The sequence below is a fragment of the Macrotis lagotis genome, chromosome 1 (genome assembly GCF_037893015.1).
Source record: "Macrotis lagotis isolate mMagLag1 chromosome 1, bilby.v1.9.chrom.fasta, whole genome shotgun sequence".
Taxonomy (NCBI): Eukaryota; Metazoa; Chordata; class Mammalia; order Peramelemorphia; family Peramelidae; genus Macrotis; species Macrotis lagotis.
Window position 1 is genome coordinate 2,481,856 of NC_133658.1, and position 23,330 is coordinate 2,505,185.

General features: G+C 45.8%; 1 protein-coding gene across 1 annotated transcript in view; it reads left to right on the plus strand.

Moving 5' to 3' along the window:
- The window catches only part of APOB (apolipoprotein B), a 29,798-nt gene extending 16,652 nt beyond the window's left edge, over positions 1–13,146 (plus strand). The window contains exons 26-29 of the mRNA XM_074194849.1: positions 348–7,856; positions 8,792–8,906; positions 9,066–9,276; positions 11,160–13,146. Coding sequence (XP_074050950.1) covers positions 348–7,856; positions 8,792–8,906; positions 9,066–9,276; positions 11,160–12,731 — 9,407 coding nt within the window. The 3' untranslated portion in view covers positions 12,732–13,146. The remainder of the gene's footprint in view (positions 1–347; positions 7,857–8,791; positions 8,907–9,065; positions 9,277–11,159) is intronic.
- Positions 13,147–23,330: the final 10,184 nt, after the last annotated feature.

Here is a 23,330-nt window from a genome sequence, read left to right on the forward strand (position 1 = left end):
ATTTGAAACAAAAACATGTTAGGTAGCATTGGGTTTGCCCATAAAATGTCTGTTTTATCTCTTTGTTATTATTCAGCCATGTTCAAATCTTCATGACCTCCTTTGGGGCTTTCTTGACAAAGATACTAGAGTGGTTTGCCATCTCTGTCTCCATTTTACAGATGAGGAAATGGAGGCAAACAGGGTGAAGTGTTCTACCCAAGATCACACCATTAGTCTGAGGTCTGATTTGAACTCAGGTCTTCCTAACTTCAAGTATAGTACTCTATCCACTGCCCTAATCTCGTTGCCCTGGATCAGATTGCACTTAGTTTATTTAATCAATATCATTTCTTTTCTTATCTTAGAATCCAGAGAAGCAACTTATAACGACTGGACCACATTTACTTTTTCCTATGATGGATCTCTTCACCACAAATTTCTGGATTCAAATATCAAGTTCAGCCACGTTGAAAAATTTGGGAACAATCCAGCTTCCAAAGGTTTCCTAAATTTTGATGCTTCCAGTGACCTGGGGCCACAAGTGTCCTTTTCAGTCCACATAGATTCAGAGAGGAAACTTCAGTTGTATGTCAAAGAAATCAAAGCAGACGGTCAACTCATGGCTTCTCCCTTCAGCGCTAAGAGCACCTATGCTCTGACCTACCAGAGAGATATCAGCACAGGCCAGATCAATGGAGAGTCCAATCTGAGGTTGGATTCCTCCTTCTTCCAGGCCACCAACCAGATCACAGGCACATACAGGGATGGCAGTCTTTCTGTCACCTCTGCCTCCAACCTCCAAGATGGCACTCTAAGAAACACTGCTTCCTTGACATATGAGAATAGTCAACTGACTCTGAAATCAGATACCAACGGAAAGTATTCCGACCTTGTGGCTGCCAACAAGTTGGACCTGACCTTGGCACAACAGAGTGCACTGCTCCGATCTGAGTACCAGGTGAATTTCAAGACCTTGAAGATCTTCACCCTGCTCTCAGGGTCCCTGAATTCCCGTGGCCTCGAATTGAACGCTGACCTTCTGGGCACCGATCGAAGTAGCAGCGGAGCTCACAAGGCAACACTAAGGATTGGACAAGATGGTGTGTCAACCAGTGCCACCACCAACCTCAAGATGCTTCCACTGATATTCGAAAATGAGTTGAATGCTGCCCTGGGACCTTTGGGAGCATCTCTGAAGGCCACCGCAAATGCACGCTATCAGGAACACAGTGCAAAATACACTCTGGATGGAAAAGTAGCTCTCACAGAGATGGCCTTGGGAAGTGTGTACCAGGCCACGGTTCTGGGTACCGACAGCAAAAACATCTTCAACTTCCGAATTAACAAAGATGGACTGACACTGTCAAATGACATGATGGGCTCCTATAAAGAAATGAAGCTGGAGCATGTGAATAGCCTGGTTCTTGCCGGATGGTCCTTGGATTTCGCCTCAAAAATGGAGAACATCCTAAGTCCAAACAAACTTTATCAGCACAATTTCAACTTTCAGCTTCAGCCTTATTCTTTCTTAGCTACCTTGAACAACAACCTCAAGTATAATGCCCTGGATCTCATCCACACAGGGAAGTGGAGCCTAGAGCCACTAAAGCTAAGTCTGGGGGGTAACATGAAAGGCACTTATAGGAATGAGGAAATCAAGCATATCTATACCCTAACTTATGCTGACTTGTCTGCAAGTTACAAGACAGACACCCTGGGCAAGATGTGGGGCACGGAACTGACCCACCGGGTCAATGCCAACGTCGCCGGGTTGGCTTCTTCCATCGACATCAACACTAACTACAACTCAGAGTCCCTGCGTTTTAGCAATGTCTTCCATGCCATGATGGAGCCATTCAAGTTGGCCATGGATGCTCACACCACGGGCAATGGGCGCCTGATCCTGGGTGGGGAGCACACAGGTCAGCTCTACAGCAAATTCTTGCTGAAAGCAGAGCCTCTGGCCCTCACATTCTCCCATGATTACAAAGCATCTTCAGGCCACCAGCTCCGCTCCAAAAGGAACATAGAGACTGCCTTGGATCACAAAGTCAGTGCTCTGTTCACTCCAGCTGAGCAGTCCACCACCTGGAAGCTCAAGACCCTGGCCAACAAGAATGAATATAACCATGACCTTCAGACCTACAACACCAAGAACAAAATGGGTGTGGAACTCAGGGGTGGAGCCATGGGTGACCTTTCAGTGCTTGACTCACCTATCTATCTGCCATATTTGTTCAAGGAGCCCATTAATATCATTGATGCATTTGAATGGAGGTCTATGGTGGGCAAACCTCAGGAATTCAGTCTCACTGGTAGCATCAAGTATGACAAGAACTTGAATGTTCATGTGATCAACCTTCCTTTCTTGGAGAGCCTGCCGGCTTATTTTGAAAGGGTGCGAGGGGCCATCCTCACCACCCTCCAGTCCCTCCAGAAGTACCTGAAAAGCATCAATATTGACCAATGTGTGAAGCGGTACCGAGCAGCCTTAGACAAGTTTCCACAACTTGTTAATGACTTTCTCACTAACTTTGATTTTGAAGGAAAAGTTATAAATGCAAAAGAGAAACTAATTGCTTTTATGGAAAATTATAAGATAACAGTTGATGATCTGCAAATTACATTAGATAATGCCAAAATCAGGCTTAATGAAATCACATCTCAGTTACAGACTTATTTGATACAATTTGATCAGTATATTAAAGATAATTATGACCTACATAAATTAAAAGACTTTATTAAAGAACTAATCAATAAAAAAGTTAAAGAATTAAAGGTTTTTGAGGAAAATTATCAAATCCATTCTTATGTGATGAGATCAATCCAAAATGTGTATGAATTTGTTGAAAAAATGAATGTCAATAAAATCCATGTCATGGTCTGGATTCAAACTCAGATCCTTGAGAAGTTGCAGCAGCTAAACCAGCAGATACAGAATATTGATTTGCAGTACTGGGCCGATTGGTTGAAAGGGCAAATTGAGAACATTGATGTCAGAGTGTATATAGAATTCTTGAGAACTTCATTACCAATCCGAGAATTAAACAATATCATTGAGTATATCAAAGAGGTTGTCATGAATCTTTTAGAAGATTATGAGGTGACTGAGAAGATCAATGGCTTTCGAGCTAAAATCCATGAGCTCACTCAAAAGTATGAGGTACACAAACGGGTCCAGGTATTAATGGATAGACTAGTTCAATTGGCCAATCAATACAAGTTGAAAGAAACCACTCAGAAACTGACTAACTCCCTGAAAAAAATGGAAATCAAAAACTATTTTGAGAAACTGCGTACTCTTGTTGATAAGGCTGTCCGGAAAGCCCAGACAGCTAAATTTGAGCAACTGATTGATGAAGTGAACAAATTCCTTGACCTCTTAGTCAAGTCGTTGAGATCTTTTGATTATAACCAGTTTGTGGATGAAGCCAACAAGACGATCCGTGAACTGATCCAGAAAATCAATGAGGAAATCCAGGCTCTGGAGCTCCCACAGAAAATTGAGGCCGCCAAATTGTATGCAACAGAAGTCAGAGTCACACTGTCCGAATACCTGGAGAAGATCAAAGACACACAGCTCACAGTGATCATTGACTGGTTCTGGGATGTCATGAGCTATTCCTCTGTAGATGATATCAGAGAGAGATTTCAGGAAATCCTTGAAGACACACGAGACCGACTCTACAAACTGGACATTCAGAAGGAAATCCAACAACGCCTCCAGACGCTCAGTCAGGTTTACAACACCCTTGTCACCTATATCTCGGACTGGTGGGTGCTGGTTGCCAAAGAGCTAACTGACTTTGCAGAGCAGTACCACATCAAAGATTGGGCTGAGGGTGTGAAAAGATTGGTAGAGCATGGCTTTACTGTCCCTGAGATCAAAACAGTCTTTGGCACCCTGCCTGCCTTCGAGGTCAGTCTCCGAGCTCTCCAAGAAGCCACCTTTCAGACTCCTGATTTCATCGTTCCCTTGACTGACTTACAGATCCCTTCTGTTCAGATCAACATGAAGAAATTGAAAGAAATCAGGGTTCCATCCCAGTTTACGACCCCAGAATTTTCCATCCTCAATATCTTTGTGGTTCCATCCTTTACAATTGACCTCATAGAAATCAAACTCAAGATCATTAGGACCATTGACCAGATGATGTCCAGTGAATTTCGGTGGCCCCTGCCAGAAATATCTCTGCAGAATGTGAAGGTAAAGGACACACTTCTGGCCGCCATCATCCTCCCAGACTTCCATCTACCAGAGATGACCATCCCAGAAATCGTAATTCCAAAACTCAACCTAAATGAATTTCAAATTCCTGATATTCAGATTCCAGAATTTCAACTTCCTCATATCCCCCACAAAGTTGTTGTACCAACCTTTGGTAAAATGTCTGCTGTTTTAAAAATTACATCTCCTTTTTTCACCCTGGATGCCAGTGGGAATGTTGAGAACACAACAACCTCAGAACAGAGCCCAGAGATTATGGCCTCCATGACTGCTGAAGGACAATTCGAAATCGACTTCCTGGATTTCACTTTTGAAGCTCATGCACACATTTCAGCCCCTGAAATGGAAAGGCTGATTTTGAAGGAATCTCTGAAGTTTTCCAGCAAGTACCTAAAGTCCGAGCATGACAGCGAGTTGATGTTCTTGGGAACCTCCATCCTTGGCAAAGCGAACACACTGATGGCTGTCTCCACAAACAAGAATACAGTGGAGTTGGACAACAGCCTGTCTGTCAAACTACAAAAACAAATAACTTTTGAGAGTAACACAAAATATTCTCACAAATTGAACCTTCCTCAAATGGACTTTTCAAGCCAGTCGGAACTTCGCCATGAACTGGGGGCACTGCTGGAGACAGGGCACGTGGCAGTGACTTCCACTGGAACAGGGTCTTGGAAATGGGCCTGCCCTCACTTCTCTGATGAGGGGATGCATGAGTCTCTACTCAAGCTCACTGTGGAAGGAGCAATAGCTTCATTGGTCATGTCCAATAAGATCAACAGCAAACATGTAAAAGTGAACCAAAAACTGGCCTCTGAATCTGGCTTTCTCAACTTTGCCAAATTTGAAATCCAGTCAGAAGTTGAGTCCCAGCACGTGGGCCAGAGTGTGTTGACAGTTCGAGGCTCAGGGTTGCTGACAGAAATGAAGGTAGAGCTCACGGGCACCCATGATGCTCACTTAAATGGGAGAGTTACTGGGACCTTGAAAAACTCTCTGTCCCTTTTGGCAGAGCCATTTGACATTGGTGTAGAAATGAACAATGAAGGGAATATGAAGGTCAGCTTCCCACTGAAACTGACTGGAAAGATCGACTTCCTCAACAACTATGCTCTGGTCCTGAGCTGCAATGTCCAGCAGGTCAGTTGGCAATCAGGGGCCAGATTCAATCAGTACAGGTACAGTCAGAATTTCTCTGCAGGGAACAACGAGAACAGCCTTGAAGCTCACGTGAGCATTAACGGGGAAGCCAATCTGGATTTCTTAAACATCCCTCTTACAATTCCTGAAATGACTCTGCCTTATACCAAGATCACAACTCCCCCACTGAGGGACTTCTCCCTGTGGGAAAGAACTGGCCTGAAGGACTTCCTAAAGACTACCAAGCAATCCTTTGACATGGGGGTCAATGCTCAGTACAAAAAGAATAAAGACAGGCACACCATCTCATTCCCCTTGGGAGCTATTTATGATATCCTAAGCCCAGATCTCAACACTCTCCGTCAACGCTTTGAGAAAGGCAGGGACAAGACATTCGATTTCTTAACCAAGTCATACAATGAAGCAAAGGTTGAGTTTGAAAAGTACAAAGTGGAAACCTCCATCAACAAGCTCCCTAGGACCTTGAGGATTCCGGGTTTCTATATCCCAATGCTCAATATTGAAGTCTCTCCATTCACAGCTGAGTTGCCAGCATTTGGCTATGTGATACCCAAGGAGATGAGCACCCCTGGTTTCACCATTCCCGGCATTGGCTTCTCCATGCCATCTTATACCCTTGTCCTGCCATCCCTCCAGTTTCCAGTCCTTCATGTGCCCAGGAGCCTCCGAAAGCTCACTCTCCCAGTCATCAAGATTCTGCGGCCACCAGACTACATCCCAATCCCAGCCATGGGCAATCTCACTTATGATTTCTCCTTCAAGTCAAGTGTTATCACACTGAACACAAATGCAGGCCTGTACAACCAGTCTGATATTGTAGCTCATTTCAAGTCATCCTCTTTCTCTGTCATTGATGCCTTACATTATAAGTTAGATGGAACAACTAGCTTGACCAGGAAAAGGGGTCTGAAGCTAGCCACAGCTCTGTCCCTAAATAACAAATTTGTGGAGGGGAATCATGACAGCACCATCAGTCTGACCAAGAGGAATATGGAAGCCTCTGTGGCCACCGTGGTCAAAGTCCAGTGCCCAGTCCTCAAAGCAAATTTCCGGCAGGATCTCACTGGGACCATGAAGCGCAAGCCCACCATCTCTTCCTCCATCAGCCTCAAGTATGACTTTGTCTCTTCCCGATTGCACAGCAGTGCCAAAGGGAGTGTGGACCACAAGCTCACCTTAGAAAGTTTCACATCAGAAAGCTTAACCCCTTACCTGTCTGTTGAGACAGCCACCAAAAGTGGCATCACTGGCTCAATCCTGTCCCAAAAGTATTTCGGGGCCATCTCCAGTGAGGCCAATTCTTACTTGGATATGAAGAGCACACGCTCTTCAGTGAAGCTCGAAGGGACCTCCAAGATGGATGGTATCTGGAATGTGGAAGCAAAGGAAAACTTTGCTGGGGAGGCTTCTGTGGGGCACATCTACACTGTCTGGGAACACACTGGGAAAAACCATTTACAGCTGAGGAGGGGTTTTTCAACAAATGGGGAACAGAGTAGCAAGGTGACATTAGAGCTGGCTCCTTGGACAGTGTCCAGTGTGATTCAGGTTCATGCCAGCCAGCCCTGTTCTTTCTTCAAAAAGGCCTTCCTTGACCAGGTGGCAACCCTGACTGCCAGTCTCAAGGACCAGCGCATCAGTTGGAAAGGGGAGGGTCACATCCAGACGGTGTCCCTCAATCACAATATGCAACTATCCAATGACCCAACTGAAATCCGTCTGGATATGGCCAGTTCTTTAGAAGGTTACATGTCCTTCCTTAAAGACACTCTCCTGCCAGTTTATGACAGTAGTCTGTGGGACATCCTGAAACTAGATGTGACCACCAGTGCTGACAAAAAACAGTATCTCAACATCTCTAGTGTCCTTGTTTATACCAAAAGCCACACCGGCTCCCAGTTTTCCATTCCTGTGAAAGAGACAGCTGAGGAATTCATCATTCCTAGACCAGACCTGCAGTCTTTGGTTGCATCATCCTCAAGTCTGGAGAGTGACTATATAAGATTAGCCAAAAAGACCAGCACGGCACCATTTGCCCTCAGTTTACCATCACTGCCCCAAGTAAAATTCCCCAGAGTTGAAGTGTCCACAGACTACTCTGCCCCAGAAGAGTCTACCCTTCCCTTCATTGGGGTGACTTTGCATGAGTTCCAGGTAACTTTGTCTCCATTCACTCTTCCCAAAAAGCTTTCCCTTGCTGGATCTGTCCTAGATCTGAATGAGGTGGCTAACAAAATTGCAGACTTTGACCTGCCAAGCTTCACCATATCTGAGCAGAACATCAGGGTTCCAACTCTGACCTTCTGGCTGCCCACCGGAATCTTTGTGCCTTTCTTTGGAGCACTGTCTGGAGACTTTCGAGTGGCTTCACCAGTCTACAACACCACCTGGAGTGCCAACCTGAAGAAGAAAGACGACCATGTGGAGACAACACTTGAGGCCACAAGCAGCAGCCCACTTCAGTTCCTGGAGTACGATCTCACCTGTAAGGACAAGTTTTCCTCTCTCTCCTCTGAGCTAGGGGTCCCCACAGGGTGAGCCAAAAAAGAAGGATGTCCACAGGTAGCAGCAGCTCAGAACTAAAAACAGTCCCTCACAAAAGTCATTGAAAAAGTACAAGGTCAAAAGAAATCTTGTGGGCAGCTTGGTTTTTGTAAGAATAAACATTCCCTAGATGTTTATGTGAGATGCAGACTTGCAGTGTCTGTCTCGTGCACTGCACCTCTGCCTAGTTGCAATGGAATAAAAATAGGGTTTTTTTTCACAATCCTATTTTAGTGAATGAAAAAAACAATTAACTTTATAAGGACAACTCAGCTTCTAAAACAAAAAGCAGGAGTTCATGGGTCCCTGATGGCAGGAATTGGCACTAAGAAGTTGTCTCCTCCTCCCTGTGTAACTCTCCTTCAGGGGTGGTGTCTCTTCAGAGGCACAGAGTCAGGTAGTGGACAACCCAACAAGGGTTCTCCTCTGAGAGACCAGAGCCTGTACAAACCAGTTCTCAGACCAGGTCTGGAAATATTCAACCCATGACTTTTTGTAAATAATCCTTCATTTTTTCCAAATTGGTGATGGTTTCATTTATCACTAGCTAGAAATTCAGAAAAATGCTAATAATTATATGGCTGGTGGCCATTTACACAGGGCTTTAAAGTTTGTAAAACACTTTACAAATATTGGCTCATTTGTCTTCACTACCACACTGTGAAGGAGGCCATTGCCCTCATTTGGCAACCGAGGAAACAGGGAGACAAGAGTGAAGGAGCAAGTGTTTGAGGTTAGATTTGAATTCAGACCTGACTCCGGGCTCAGCCATCTGCTCCATGGGATGCCCCACACTGATTTTATAGCTGTTGGGCTCATGCATGTTCAGGGGTCTCCCTTGATAACCTGGCAAGCCACACAATCTCTCTCCCACAGATGGGGCCACGTACACTTTTGAAGACCTTCTCTTGGTGGGGAAGGCAACAGGCACATTCTCCCACAAAGAAATGAATGTGGAGTATAAAGGAAACTTCAAGGCTCAATTCTTTGAGTAAGTATGGTCTCTTGTGGAGAAGGGGGCCATGAAGGACATTCATCCAATGGAGATCCAAGCATTTCCAGGTGGGGGTGTCTGGGGGGACGGTCTGTGGAGGGGAGTGGGCTGGGTCTCATCACCACAAATGGCTGAGAATGGACCATTACTTTTCAGAATCTTGGAGGAAACTGTGACCCTCCAAGTCTTAAGTCCCACATTCACCAACATCCTCATAAACTACCAGGACAACATGAACAGCTTCTCCCTGACAGTGTCCTCTCCACCCATCGGCACCCTGGGCCTGGAAGGCAAGGACAGCCCCATCTGCCTATATCTCTCATTGTACCAATGTCTTTTCCAATGGAAGATGTACCACCGTCCCCAGGTGAGGGCCCGAGGGCCCCTGGGTCCCGGGGAGGCAGAAGGAGCCTGCCCAGCTGAGTAGTGGGCATAGTGCCCCTGGAAGTTACCAAGGGACCCAAAGGGCTGCTTTCTGGAAATGGAGGCCGGTCCAATTGCTTTGGGATCAGGTGTCATTTGTTATTGATGAAACCAAATAGGGGTTGACTTTAGGCCTCCAGGATGGTCACTCCAATTAAGTTCCAGGTTCCAAAGCCCCATTCCCAACAGAAGCAAACAGGGAATTGCCAGATTTCTGACCTAATGGAAAGGAGGAAATACCCCAAACATCATCTAGTCTGGTGACTTCCTTCCCAATTTCACTTATGAGGAAACTCAGGCCACCAAGAAAATAGTTACGGTTTTACAGCTAGTAAAGAAACAGGACAGAATTCAAACCTAGGGTCTCCGACCCGCTCCCACCACCCCACCTTCACTGGTACCAAACAGGGCCAGGAGGAATTAGCTGAAGAGAGATCATGGACCCTTGATAGCCAGCGGAGTTCTGAAGCTCATCAGAACAAGATCCTTCCTCCTTCCTCAGCCTCTCCCCCTTTCCCATCTCTGACTGCTCCCTTCCCCTCCTTTGCCAGCTGTCCTTTGGCCCTCCCTGTATTTAGCAGAGGTGGGAAGGGTCAAGCCTGGGTGGGCTCTTGGCTCCAGGGACATAGGGCAGGCCTCCAACGCCTCAGTTTTCTCATGTGTGCAATAGAACACATTGGTCTACTTCTTGGTCTACTTCTCTATCATACTCTCCTCCAGCACCTTCATTTGGGCCCCTATTACATCTCTCCCAGCATAATGCAAGGTGTGCCAGGCTCATAGGGGAATGTGATGTAAGAGAGAGAGGGGTCAGGGTCTGAGCATCCACCCCACCTTGGTGGCTGACTTCTTGTGGGGTCCTGGTAGAGTCATTTCCCTTCAGATGAACTCAAGTTTCTGCTCCCTGAGCATCTTCTTCTTTGCAAGGGAGAATTTGGGGAGGAAATGGGCTGCCAGGTTCTCAGACAGGGTTAGACATCAGTATGCATTTATTATGGTACCTCTGAGGTTCCAGGCTTTGGGCAAGCACCAGAGACCAGGATAGGAAGGCAAGCTGGACCATCCCCTATGGGCTTCTCTCCATTTAGATCCCCAGAGAAGTATAAATAAAAAATCATTTTCGAAGGAGGACACTGGCAGCTGTAGAGACCAGAGAGGACCACCAGCCTGCCCTGGGGTTGTTTGTGCTAACTCTAGATGAAGTGAGACTCCTGGGAAGGGGAGGGGAGGAAGGAGGGCACAGCAGGCACAAGAAGTGGCAGGGAGGAGAGATGTAGTCTTCAAGAAGGCTGCCATCCCAGAAGAATAGAGATGTTGGAAAAGCAGATGGAAGAAGATGGAAGGGGCCAGTGATGAGAGTTACTGGGGTTTATTAAGTGGTGAGGGTGACAGAACCAGAGCTGTATTTTAGAAAATCACTTTGGTGGCTGAATATAGGAGGGATGGAAGGAAGAGGGAGCCAAGGCTGGCAGTCCCCCCTCCCAAATAGTTACTGCCATAGTTCAAGCCTGAGGAGATGAGGGCCTGTACCAGGGGGTGGTAGGATTAGAGGAGAGGAGGGGGCTGGGCAGGAGAGGAGAAGGGCCTGCATCAGGGGAGGCTGTGTCAGGGGAGACCCTCTGTAGCAGCACCTTGTGATTTCTAGACAAAGGGTCTCTGGTGCCCATAATCAGGGAGATGAGACCTGTTTGAAAATGAATAGAGACCCCTACAAACCCCAATGGAAGCTAGAAAGGAGTGGCACCTCTCTGGAGAGCACTAGGAATCCCAGAGGTGTGCTGATCCGACTAACAGGAAGATTCCTTTGCCCTGTCTGTTTTGCTCTAGGCCTCTCCTGAAAAGACACTGGACCTGGTGGAGGCCACCATATTGCAGAAGAGCCCAGCCATCCTTCAGCTGAGCATCAACTGGAACGATGAGGCGATCTCTGGACTGGTCCGAACCCTGGGCATCGCCCTGCACCGGGCCACAGAAACACTCTATCTCTATGCAGACAGGTGTCACCATGAACAGACTGGCCTGGACTTCAGCAGTGCCTCTGCCAAGCTGCGGAGGCTCCTCCAGAAGCAAGCTGACGAAGCTTACCGCCAGACCCTGAGCCAGATAGATGCGGCCGATGTGAGGCTCCGCCGGGCGGCAGGCGAGGTTGCCAACACCTACCAGCAGTGGCAGGATGATGCCCAGCAGCTCTACCAGAGAGAACAAGCAGACTTCCAGGATCTGAAGAACAAAGGCTTGGACAGGACCTTGAGGCTCACAAAGGAATATCATAGAATAGTTCAGGGCATGTTGGACTCAGGCATTGAACTCCTGAAGGTCAGCCGATTCCAGCTCCCGGGGTGGGCAAATGGGCACACCGGGGATGAGCTCTGCTCCATGGTCCTGAACGAAGTCTCCAAGGCCTTGGCCGGGGCTTATTCCAGAGTCCACCAAGCCTTGGAAGCCCTGCTTTCCTATATCAAGAATCTGGAGGAGAATGCAGGCTTCCTGGCCCTCCAAAAGGGGCTCATGGAACTTGGGGAGAGTCTGAAGAGTTTTTCCGAGAGAATCCAAGGCCAACTGAATGAGTTTCAGGCAGCCAAATTTTCTGAAATTCTGATTTCACTGCAGTCATTCACTGACAGTGTTTTCCAACAAGTAGAAAAAAGTATTCAAATCTTAAAGGATAAATCTTTTGCTTCTCTCAAAAATGAATTCCAAGACATGGTTCGCTTCATTTCTGATCTCCCCCAAAAGGTACTTTTGTACCTGGGACAAAATCTTGAGGACCTGAACTCAATTGTGCAGACCCTATTTCAAGAAATTTCTAGAAAACTAAGCCAGTTCCATGACTACATCAAGACTCTTCGGGAAGAATATTTTGACCCAAATGTCATTGGATGGACAGTGAAATACTATGAAATTGAAGACAAATTAATCCATTTGGCCAGAAAAGTCCTTGATGCCCTGAAGGATTTCCAATCTAAAGCCTTCCAGAGCTTTCTCACCTGGGCTTCCAAACTGATGGAGGAAGTGGAAAGAATTAAGAATTCAAATGTCCAGAAGTACCTTGACCTCCTCCTTGATGCTGATGGAAAAGGAAAAGAAAGGCTACAGGAGGTTTCCATGGCAGCCCAGGAAAGGATTAGCATCTGGGCCACAGCAGCCAAGAGGAAGGCGGCTGAGTATCAAGAGCAGTTCACAGTCCAGATGCAAGGAGCCTCGGATGGGTTCTCTCAGGCTATCCAGTGGGCCACTGACAGGGCCGCAAGGCTCATCAGTCTCTCCATCCGAGGCTACCAAGCTCTCCTCAGTTATGTGACTGACCTTCTGCGCAGCCTGCAGTGGGCCACAGCCAATATCCAAGTGCAGACCCAGCCAGGGCAACTGACAGTCAATGTGCCCTACTCTTTTCACTAATATGAATTCACCAAAGAGCCCAAACTAAAGGATTACCCCTTGGGGAAAACCTTCAAGGGACTCACAAGACAACTCCAAGGAGACCTGGAGAGTGTTGTTGCTCTACCCCTTGCCAGCAGCCAGCTCCTGGGGCAGCTCATGACCAGCAAATGAAGAAGCAAATCAAGGCCCGAGGCCCCTGTGCTCTTGTGGTGCTTTCAAAGATGGTACCATTCACCTGGGAGAGCTTTCTCCTTAAGAAGAGCTCTTTTCATTCAAGGGCATAAAATTCAAGGCTATGGAATTGGAATGGCTACATCCTCAAGGGATCTGACCTTTGTGGAACTACGGCTTTGTAAAGGGGGGGGGGAATGAAAATTATAATCTGAGTTACTTTGTGGACTTAAAAATATGAATAAATGAATTGTTTATTACATCTTCTTAAGCTGAGTGACCACTCTCTCATAAACTATCCAGAGCTCTCTCCTGGAGAGGCCACAGGGAGCATTGACACAGCCTTCCAACTCTAGTCATGGGAGCTTAGAACCATCTTCTAGATCAGAAGTGGAGGAGACCAGAGAGACCCTCTAATCTTGACCCTGCTTTTCCCAGATAAAAATATTGAGGCCCCTAGGAGAGGAAGACTCTTGACTAGAACCCAGACTGGTACCTATTATAGCAATATCAGTAGGGTGTCTCACCACTCCTGGATGAGAAAATACTTTTGCAAGCATCATGTTCTCTCCTCTCAGTCATCATTGTTGTCTCCATAGAGGCAAAAGGACCTTCAGCAATTATCTGTTCCAACCTAGACCTTATCCTCCATGTCACTCCAAAAGACCACACTGGGTTTTGACTAGAAGACTGCCAGTGAAAATTGGTGTTTGATTTCTTGGGGCAGCCCAGTTTCCTTACATCGACCCTTGATGAGATTTTCTAGAAATATTCCAGAAATTTGGATTTAATCGAGGGGGATTGTGCTAAGTCACCAGCCTTATTTTCTCCTCCAGAGTCATCCAGGACCAGTGGCCAGATAGAAATCAAGATGATTGGATGCAAAGCAATCAGGGTTTAGTGACTTGCCTAAGGTCACACAGCTAGTAAGAATCAAGTGTCTGAGGCTGGATTTGATTAGCACTCCCATCCTCCTTACTTAGATCAGTGCTCTATTCACTGCAGCACCTAGCCAACCCTAGTTAATACAGTAATGGCTCTCCTGTATCCACAAGCACCAGAGACTTTGTTAAAAGCTTGGCCAGGAACTCTTTAGAATATGCTTTCATCATTCCCCTCCTCTACCAGGAAAGGAAATGGGGATAGTCTGTCATGACCTATTCTTGAAGAAGCCCACTTGGCTTTTTGTGATCATTGCTTCCTTTCCTAAAGGCTCACGAACCATTTTGGTCAACTCACTGACTTAAAGCTTTCAGACTCCTCTCTTGTTTCTCGCTCAACGAGCAGCCTCAACCTGAGCTCCAAGATCTTTCAAAGATCACCATCACCTGCTCTGCAATCACGCCTGCCAGCTCTTTCAATACACCAAGGCTGAGTAACAGGACTGAACTCATCCAAGGGAGCTAGATGCACTCATCTCCTCACTTACACTCACTTTCAAACTCCCTGTTGACCATTTTTGTGCTGTCTTTCCATTCAGTAAATAAAAAAAAAGAAAAATTAGTGAGATGGAGGGAAGGGGAAGGGAGGAGAGGGAGGAGAGGGGAGGGGAGAGGAGGGAAGAAAAGGAGAGAATAAGTATTTACACAGTGCTTCCTATGTAACAGACACCATGTGAAGCACTCTATTCACATTCCTTACCAGATTCTGTTATCATTACTCCTTCCATTATAATGAATCACTCCTTCTTTGATCCGTCCCTCACCCTCAGCACAACAAACAAAGCAATGCAATAATAAACTCCTCTTTTTTTTGCTATTAGCAGCCATTACTAGTCACAATTCATTCTAGGCTTTTGTGTTCCTAACATTCTTTTTAGAGGACCATACTAAGGTTTTGTATAAAAATAAATAATACAAAGAAATAAAATGAGATGTCTATAAGGTGCTTAATACAATACCTGGTTCATAGTATATAAATGTTAAGTATATAATACATAAATATATATAAATGTTAATTATTATTATAATGATGATTGATGATGATGATGATGATTTATTCTCAGTTGTCAGCCTATCTATGGGGTGTATGGGGTATCCAAAGAAGACCAGCTCCTCTGGGATGAGTGTAGTTTTGCCCTTTTCAAGGCTGCCCATTCCCCTTTAGTACCCACTTGTCAGACTCTCCTCTCCCCTGTAGCTCCAAGAAACCATAGCATGTGCAATGGCCACCTCCAAGGAAACCATCATGGTGGACAATGGGCTAAACCAGGTGGTGAGTTGGAGAGGTGTCCACCCCAGAATATTAAGACCCCCACCAGTGGATTAGATAGATGAGAACAACAGCCATGCAGGCAGCTGAAGTAGACTCTGGAGATCTCTTAGAGCCAGTTCAGACATTGAGGACCCAAGGTCATCCACTGAATTCTGAGGTTTTTTTCTTCAGTGGCTCTGTGAAAGAGAGAGTGAAGCTAAGACTTTGTGTAGCTCTGACTCACTGAAATATAATTTTCCCACAAGTCATCAGCCTGAGATTTCATCAGTCCTCTAAAAACTAAGGTAAAATAACAGCAAATACCTTTTAAACTATGAAGTGATTAATGAGTTCCTTGTGCAGTCACATTTCTGTTTTGTGTCTCCAGAAATTTCATTCTTGAGATTTTCCCCTTCCTCCTGGGTTAACTTCTTTTGCAAGCTATAAGGCCATCATATCCTTTCCCTCTGAACCCTATAAAATCTGTTCTTCCAAAATCTAAAGTGCAAGTCAAGCAATGAACATATTCCCTTTCCTTTATCCCAAGCAATGGAGTAGTTGCCCTTCCCTGCTCCCAAACTTTCAGTTCTCTCTATGTCAACAATCAGCCCCCCCTTTGTTAGTTAGAAGGATCAGAAGAATGATTTCCTTTTCAGCTCCCTTCCCACATTGAAGGATGATGTTACCATTAAGAGAAATCATAGGTTTCTCAGTTGCTCTAGTTAGTGAATGTTATAGTTCCGGGTCTAGGCCAAGTTTGGGGTCTCCTTTCCCACCCTCCTCTCATTTCTTCCTCAGTCCAAGTAGTCTGTAACCTTCTCTGAGAACAAGATTGCTCCTGTTTCTCCTTCTGCTGGCCTTGAACCAAATACTGTCCACCATCTTTTCCCTTCTGATTCCTGGATTTACTTACAGGAGTGGATCTTCTGAAAAGATTCTCCTTGTTAATTCTTTTCTCTGTTATTTTTACTTGTGAATAATGAAGACCCTTCCAGAATCATTTTCCAATCACAGTTTCCACCCACCAAGTCTCATTGATCCCTATGACATCAAATCCAATCCCTTGCATCAGGATCTCTGATTCACACAAGTTCATTGCCCATGCTTTGTGATTTTTAACATATATAAAATAATCCATGACTTTTATTGTTGGTGCTCTTAAATACAATCTCCTAGGAATTATAAGTCCTTTTTTCCTTTGGTTATGAGATGGAACCACTTGGATAGAACACAAGGCCTGGAGTTGGAAGGACTCATCTTCCTGAGTTCAAATGTGACTTCAGACACTGACTAGTTTTGTAATCTTGGGCAACTTATTTAATACTGCTTGCCTTGGTTTCCTCATCTGTAAAACGTGCTAGAAAAACAAATGGCAAATCACTCCAGTATCTTTACCAAGTAAACCCAAAATGAGGTCATGAAGACTGAGGCCCAGCTGAAAACAAGTCAGTAATAACAACAAAGAACTAAAGGAGAATCAAGACTAGAAGAGCTCCCAGAGGCACCCAAGGATGATGTGCTTGTACCAAGTGGGGGTGCTATGTCAGGGGAGAAAAGGGGACAAAGAGGAGAGATGCTGCGGGTGAACAGCCCAGGGATGCTGCGGGTGAACAGCCCAGGGATGCTGCGGGAGTGAAACAGCCCAGAGATGCTGCGGGAGTGAAACAGCCCAGAGATGCAGGAGTGAAACAGACCAGAGATGCTGTAGGTGAACAGCCCAGGGATGCTGCGGGTGAACAGCCCAGGGATGCTGCGGGTGAATAGACCAGAGATGCTGCGGGAGTGAAACAGCCCAGAGATGCTGCGGGAGTGAAACAGCCCAGAGATGCGGGAGTGAAACAGACCAGAGATGCTGCGGGAGTGAAACAGCCCAGAGATGCTGTAGGTGAACAGCCCAGAGATGCTGTAGGTGAACAGCCCAGGGATGCTGCGGGTGAATAGACCAGAGATGCTGCGGGAGTGAAACAGCCCAGAGATGCTGCAGGAGTGAAACAGCCCAGAGATGCGGGAGTGAAACAGACCAGAGATGCAGGAGTGAAACAGACCAGAGATGCGGGAGTGAAACAGCCCAGAGATGCTGTAGGTGAACAGACCAGAGATGTGGGAATGAAACAGCCCAGAGATGCGGGAGTGAAACAGCCCAGAGATGCTGTAGGTGAACAGACCAGAGATGCGGGAGTGAAACAGCCCAGAGATGCGGGAGTGAAACAGCCCAGAGATGCTGCGGGAGTGAAACAGCCCAGAGATGCTGCGGGAGTGAAACAGGCCAGAGATGTGGGAGTGAAACAGCCCAGAGATGCTGCGGGAGTGAAACAGACCAGAGATGCTGCGGGAGTGAAATCCACAGGAGATGCTGCAGGCCTGGGCCCCATAGCAGTTGTCAGTCCTGAAAGTGTGGAGCACTTGTTGACACTTGGGTCCTTCATAGCCTTGGGGACTGGAAAGATGTTATTACCTCCACAGTAACAGGGAAGGTCAGGGGTGTGAGAGGAGCTAGGAGAAAAGAAAATGAGTTAGTTTTGAAAATATTGAGTATAAGATGTCCAGTGAATTTCCTGAGATGTCTAATAGGTAAGTTGAAGAGTGAGATTGTATGTCTGCAGAGATATTGGGGCAGGATAAGTAGATTTGATAATCCCTAGCCTCGAAATAGTAATTAAATTAATGGGATTTAGATGGGTAATTAAATCCGGTGGATAATTAAATCCAATGAAATACATACTGAAGCACTCTAGAGGAAAAAGAGAAGAGGGCCCAAGAAAGAGTCCTAAGATCTGGAGGAGGATCCAGCCAAGGAGACTGAGTAGGGGAGAGAAGAAGAAGCATTTATTAAGCACCCTGGTTGGTTGCTTCTTGTCCTTTGTTTTTGAAATTGTCACCAAAACAACTGTCCATCTGAATGTGGTTGATCAAGCAATACTAACTCAAAATGCTCTGCCACAAGTCAGGCACAAACAGTTCATGTGAACACCTGGGTATAGCTCTCTAAACTTAGGCATCTCACATGTCCTTTGAGCTACTTCCATTCTGTATTGCTCCTAGACTTCATCAGCACTCTGATGAAGTCACTCCATACTGGATAGTCCTGTGCCAGTGTCTCCTATGCTTAATAATCAATTCCTAGGTTCTTGAGAGAGACCTTCAGAGTGTCCTTGTATTGCTTCTTCTGACCTACCCTGTGAGCACTTGCCCTATGTGAGTTTTCCATAAAATAGTCTTTTTGGCAAGTTTACATTTGGCATATCTGCCTCTCTGTAGTAATGTTTTATTGCTTAGCAGTTTACCTGGAGAAAGGACCTCAGTGTCTGGTATCTTCTCCTGTTAGGTGATCTTCAGAATCTTTCTAAGACTATTCAAATGGAAGCAATTCATTTTCCTGACCTGGGACTGGTAGACTGTCCAAGTTTCATGGCATACAGCAATGAGGTCAGCACATTGGCTCCGTGGACCTTCAGTTTGGTGATCAGTCTAATACCACAGTCTAAGACCTTTGGTGGCCAGTCTAATACCACTTTCCTTTTGGAACCTCCAAAACACTGAGCTAGCTCTGGCAATGCATGTGTCAACCTCATTATCAATGTGTACCTCCCTGAAAAGGACAGTGCCAAGGCAAGTAAGCTTATCCACTCTCTTCAAAACTTCTAAATTTGCTGTAATTGATGGTTCCACATACGGATGGTATGATACTGGATAGCTGGAGCACCTGGGTTTCCTTGGTGCTAATTGTTAGACCAAAATGAACATAAACAGCAGAGAATCCATTCATACTTTATGATATCTCAGCTTCAGAGGCTGCAATGAGGGCACCATCATCTACCAACAGATGATCATGCACCAAAAATCTCTCCACTTTGGTCTTGGGTTGCAGTCTTTTCAGGTTAAAGAATTTCTTATCAGTATGGTGGCTGACCTTGAGCCCATGTTCATCCTCAGTGAAGGTGTTTGACAACACAACTAAAAACATCATGCTAAAAGTCATGGGAGCAAGGACACAACCTTCTTTCACTCCATTGGTGACCAGGAAACCTCAAGAGCATCATCCACTATCCGGAACCCAGGAAAGCACATCATCATGAGATTGATTAACTTCTCCAGGTAACCAAACTCTGACATAATTTTCCAAAAGCCCTCATGCCTGATGGCATCAAACACCTTGTTCAAATCTACAAACATTAGATATAGACTTCAGTTCTACTCTGCCATTTTTTCCTGGAGTTGTTAGGAAGCAAACACCATGTTAGCTTCTGCTTCCTCTTCTCTGCATTGACTCATTGAGCTTTTGGAGCTCCTCATTGTTTTACATTATCTAATAACCCAGCAAAATCACACAGCACAGCTCATCTAGCCATTCCCCAATCAATGAGCCTCAACTCAGGTTTGTCTTTTAAATCCCTCAGTTTTTTTTGTTCTCAGCAGCTCTAGACAAGAGGCATCATACTCCCAAGTCCTTGAAGCAGGAAAAACTCACAAGTTTAACCCAAATAGGATGAAAATATAATTGGTAAATACAGACAAAACCAAAATTAATAGAACATAAATAACATTAATGGGAGAATCTCTAAGTTAATGTGAGGATTTTAGGGATCCTCATGTAGAATAAAGTGAAACCTCATTTCTATTTCAGTTCGACATCACTGCTCTAGAAGGTAGAACTTAGAGCAAAGGAAAAAAATAGTCATAGGCAAGAGATTTCACCCCAGTCACTCAGACATTTCCAATAATGAAATGGACTACCTCATGAGCTAGTATGCTCCCCATCCTGGAGATGTTCAAGCATACAATAAATTGGGACAGCTAGGTGGCACAGTGGATAAAGTAATGACCCTAGAGTCAGGAGGACCTGAGTTCAAATCTGTCCTCAGACACTTAATAATTACCTAACTATGTGGCCTTGGGCAAGCCAATAACCCCATTTGCCTTGCAAAAACCAAAACAAAAAAAGATACAATAAATTCTGTTCAGAATATAGCAGAGGAGATCAAGTCTTTTTAGCAGGGAACTGGATTAGATTCAATTTGGTTTTCAATTCTGCATTTCTTCTTGGGTCCTTGAAACCCAATGCCAGGAACTAAGCAATACAAATTCAGGAGTAAAACAAGACCCCCCCAAAAAAATATCTAATAAATGTTTAATGGATGACCTCTACAAAGAGCTCTGAGGCATGGGGCAGCTAGGTGGCGCAGTAGATGGAGCACCGGCCCTGGAGTCAGGAGGACCTGAATTCAAATTTGACCTCAGACACTTAATGACCTAGCTGTGTAGCCTTGGACAAACCACTTAACTCCATTTGCCTTGCAAAAACCTTAGAAAAAAAAAGAGCTCTGTGGTGAGGACTGGTGTGACCTTTAGCAGGCTGCCCAGAGGACTTAGCCTTTTAGACTTTCTCTAAGGGAGTTGCAGAGTAAGAGGGGGAGATGAAGGAAATCAGGTAGTTGGAGTCCATTAAGAATTGTCCTTAAAAGGAAGCTAAGGGGTTCACAAGAAGAAAGAGATGAAAGTCACTTAGCAGTCAGTCAATAAGTATCAGCCTTGTGAGAAGGTGTGTAATCCTTCTGCAGGTGGACAAGAATCCTCACTCTAATAAACCTCGTGGGTGAGCAATTAGCCTGTGCTTGAAGCCCCCAGGGGGAGGAAACACCTCTAATACTTTCTGGATTTCAAAGTCATGTCTCGTCTCATCTTGGAACTTCCTTCAGCCCCTAGGACCTCCTCCTTCTGGAACATCCCACTCTACTTGCAGTCTCCCCCACACTGTAACACCTCTCTACCAAGCTATCCTCTTCTCCCATTGGGAAGCTCCATCCATTTTGTGGAGGGCCGACCCGTATTCCCCTCCTCCCTTTTCTCATGTTTTCTCAGACTTCCACACCAAGCTCCACTTTGGGTCTGTTCATCACCTCCCCTTGTCAGTTCCCTTTTAAATTTTGATGGTGCAGTCTATAGGGTGTTAAGGGAGGACTAGCATCTGTGATATGAGAGCTTGCCAAATCTTTTTTAGAATTACCTAACCAACTTTGGGGTCCACCTGCTACCCACCTCTTGCCTGTGGCTTAATTAAACTGTAATATATGCAGCAGTTACATCCTGGTAAAACTCTCTCCACAGACCAGATTAAAAGCAACCAACAGGCCTCAAACCCATAGGAGAATTAGGGAGGTGTCCACCCCAAGTATGAGAAGAATTCACATGCCCAAATAGGCAAATGAGAGCAATTTCTCCCAATACCCACAAAAGTGGCTGAAGCAGCTGCTGTGGAAGGCCACAGTCTCGGAAGGCCCCAAGGTCACCCACTGCAACCCGGTCCATTACTAGGCATTCTGACTTTTGTCCTGCTACTAGACTCTGATTACTCTGAAAGAGAAAGTGAGGCCGACAACTTTGTTCAACTCCGCTTCACTTCAATCTAATTCACAAGGAAGTCAAGTCACTAGCCATGAAGTCATTGGTCTTCTTTAAAACAAAGGTGGAATAAAAACAATATTTTGATGAGTTATCTTCAGTCTTAGAATGGAGGCTCCCAGAGGACTGGGGCTGCTTCAGGGATAAAAAAGTCTGAATCTCCTTTTTAGCTACTCTACAATAGGGATCCGGATGAGAACTGATCTTACACAGACCTAGATCAGGAGGTGGAAGGGGACTTGAGGACATGGACCCAGGCACCTCATTTTGCCTATCAGGAAACTGAAACCCGAAGTGACTGGGCCAGTGTCTCATAGCTAGGAAGGGTCAGAGTCAGGCTTAAAGCTCAGTTCCTTCAGCCTCTGGGCTCCTTGTTCTCTCAATGATTTCATACTGTCTCCATCTTGTTTTTGTATGTTCTGGCATGGTCTGCCTAGATCACTTGATGCCTGAAGTCCAACGTTCCCTTTTCAGAGTCTCAGTATCAAGGAGACCCACTCCTTAAGGAATGTGGATTCTCACTGAGGAGAAAAAAGAAACATCCCCAGGATACTTGCCAAACAAGACTGTCTGGGTCCAGGGCCCAGAGGATATTCTATGGCATCTCAGAGGAAGGAGAGCTTGTTGTGGGCTGAGGTAGACAAAGAAGGCTTCAGAGAGGAGTGAAGGATGGGATGGAGCAGAAGAATAGGTGCTCCAGATGAGGGGACTGCCCTATGCAAAGATGTGGCAACAGGAATATGCCAAACACTTGCAGATCAGGGAGACTACCAGTTTGACTGAAAGGGAGGGCATGTCTGTACAAGTGGAGAAAGATATTTGGAAAGGTCAACCCAATACCAGGATAAGGACTTCAGACTTTTTCACCCATGTGCTGGAGTTTTACTGTATCTTTAAACAAGCGGGCTATAGATACTCCTATATGGGATTCGAGTGGAGAATGGCAGCAGCATGGAGAATGCATAGGAAGCCAACCAAGGCTATGCCTGGAGGTGATAGCAATGGAAGGAAAGAAGGACAGATGGAAGGATGTCTAGTGGATAGGGTAGTGGACCCAGAGATTGGTCACTGCTCATTGAATAGCATGGAGATGCTTGGAGGATGCACTGCTTTGGGATGGGGGGAGGAGGACACAATGAAGTCTGTTGGAGATAGAGACTACTAGGACTGTATGGTTTGGGAGGACCCCTGGAGGCCTCAGGATGAGAGAGGACTTGAGGAAGAAAAGAGGGATGAAAGGATGGCTATGGAACAGACTGATGGATCTGAAGCTTGGTGATTGAATGAAGACACTCAGAGGAGGTACTGGTTTGGGGTAGAGGGGGAGGTCTATTAGAGACAGAGAAGCTGGGAGAGCCCCTGGAGGCTCCAGGCTGAGGGGGGCTGGTGGGGGGAGGGGAGGTATGGAAAGGCAGCAGATGTGAGAACCCAAGGGAAGCCCTGAAGGTTTGCTGATTGTCTGATGGCATCAATTGCCATAGAAGTACCATTAACAACAACCAGAAGCTAGCTTTTCCCCTTGTATGGTCTTTACCCATTAGTTCCCCTAGTGAGCCAAAATCTTTCTTCACATCCCTCCCCAAGGATCTATGAGCTCAGGGACAGGCATGCCCTCCTATAAACATGATTATTCCTTTAATAAAATGAGAGTCTGAAGTTTAAAACTGAAGGAAAGAAAGAGAGGATGAGGGAGGAGACCCATGTGTTGGCCCCTTTGGGATCTTCTCTGGGCTGTGATCTCTGGTTTTCTGACCTGTCATGGGGGGTCTGGTTCTGAATTCTCACCTCCCATGGCCTGGGCAAGGCTAAGGATGTGCTCATCCTTCAAAGGCAAGCAACCAAGGCATCAATACG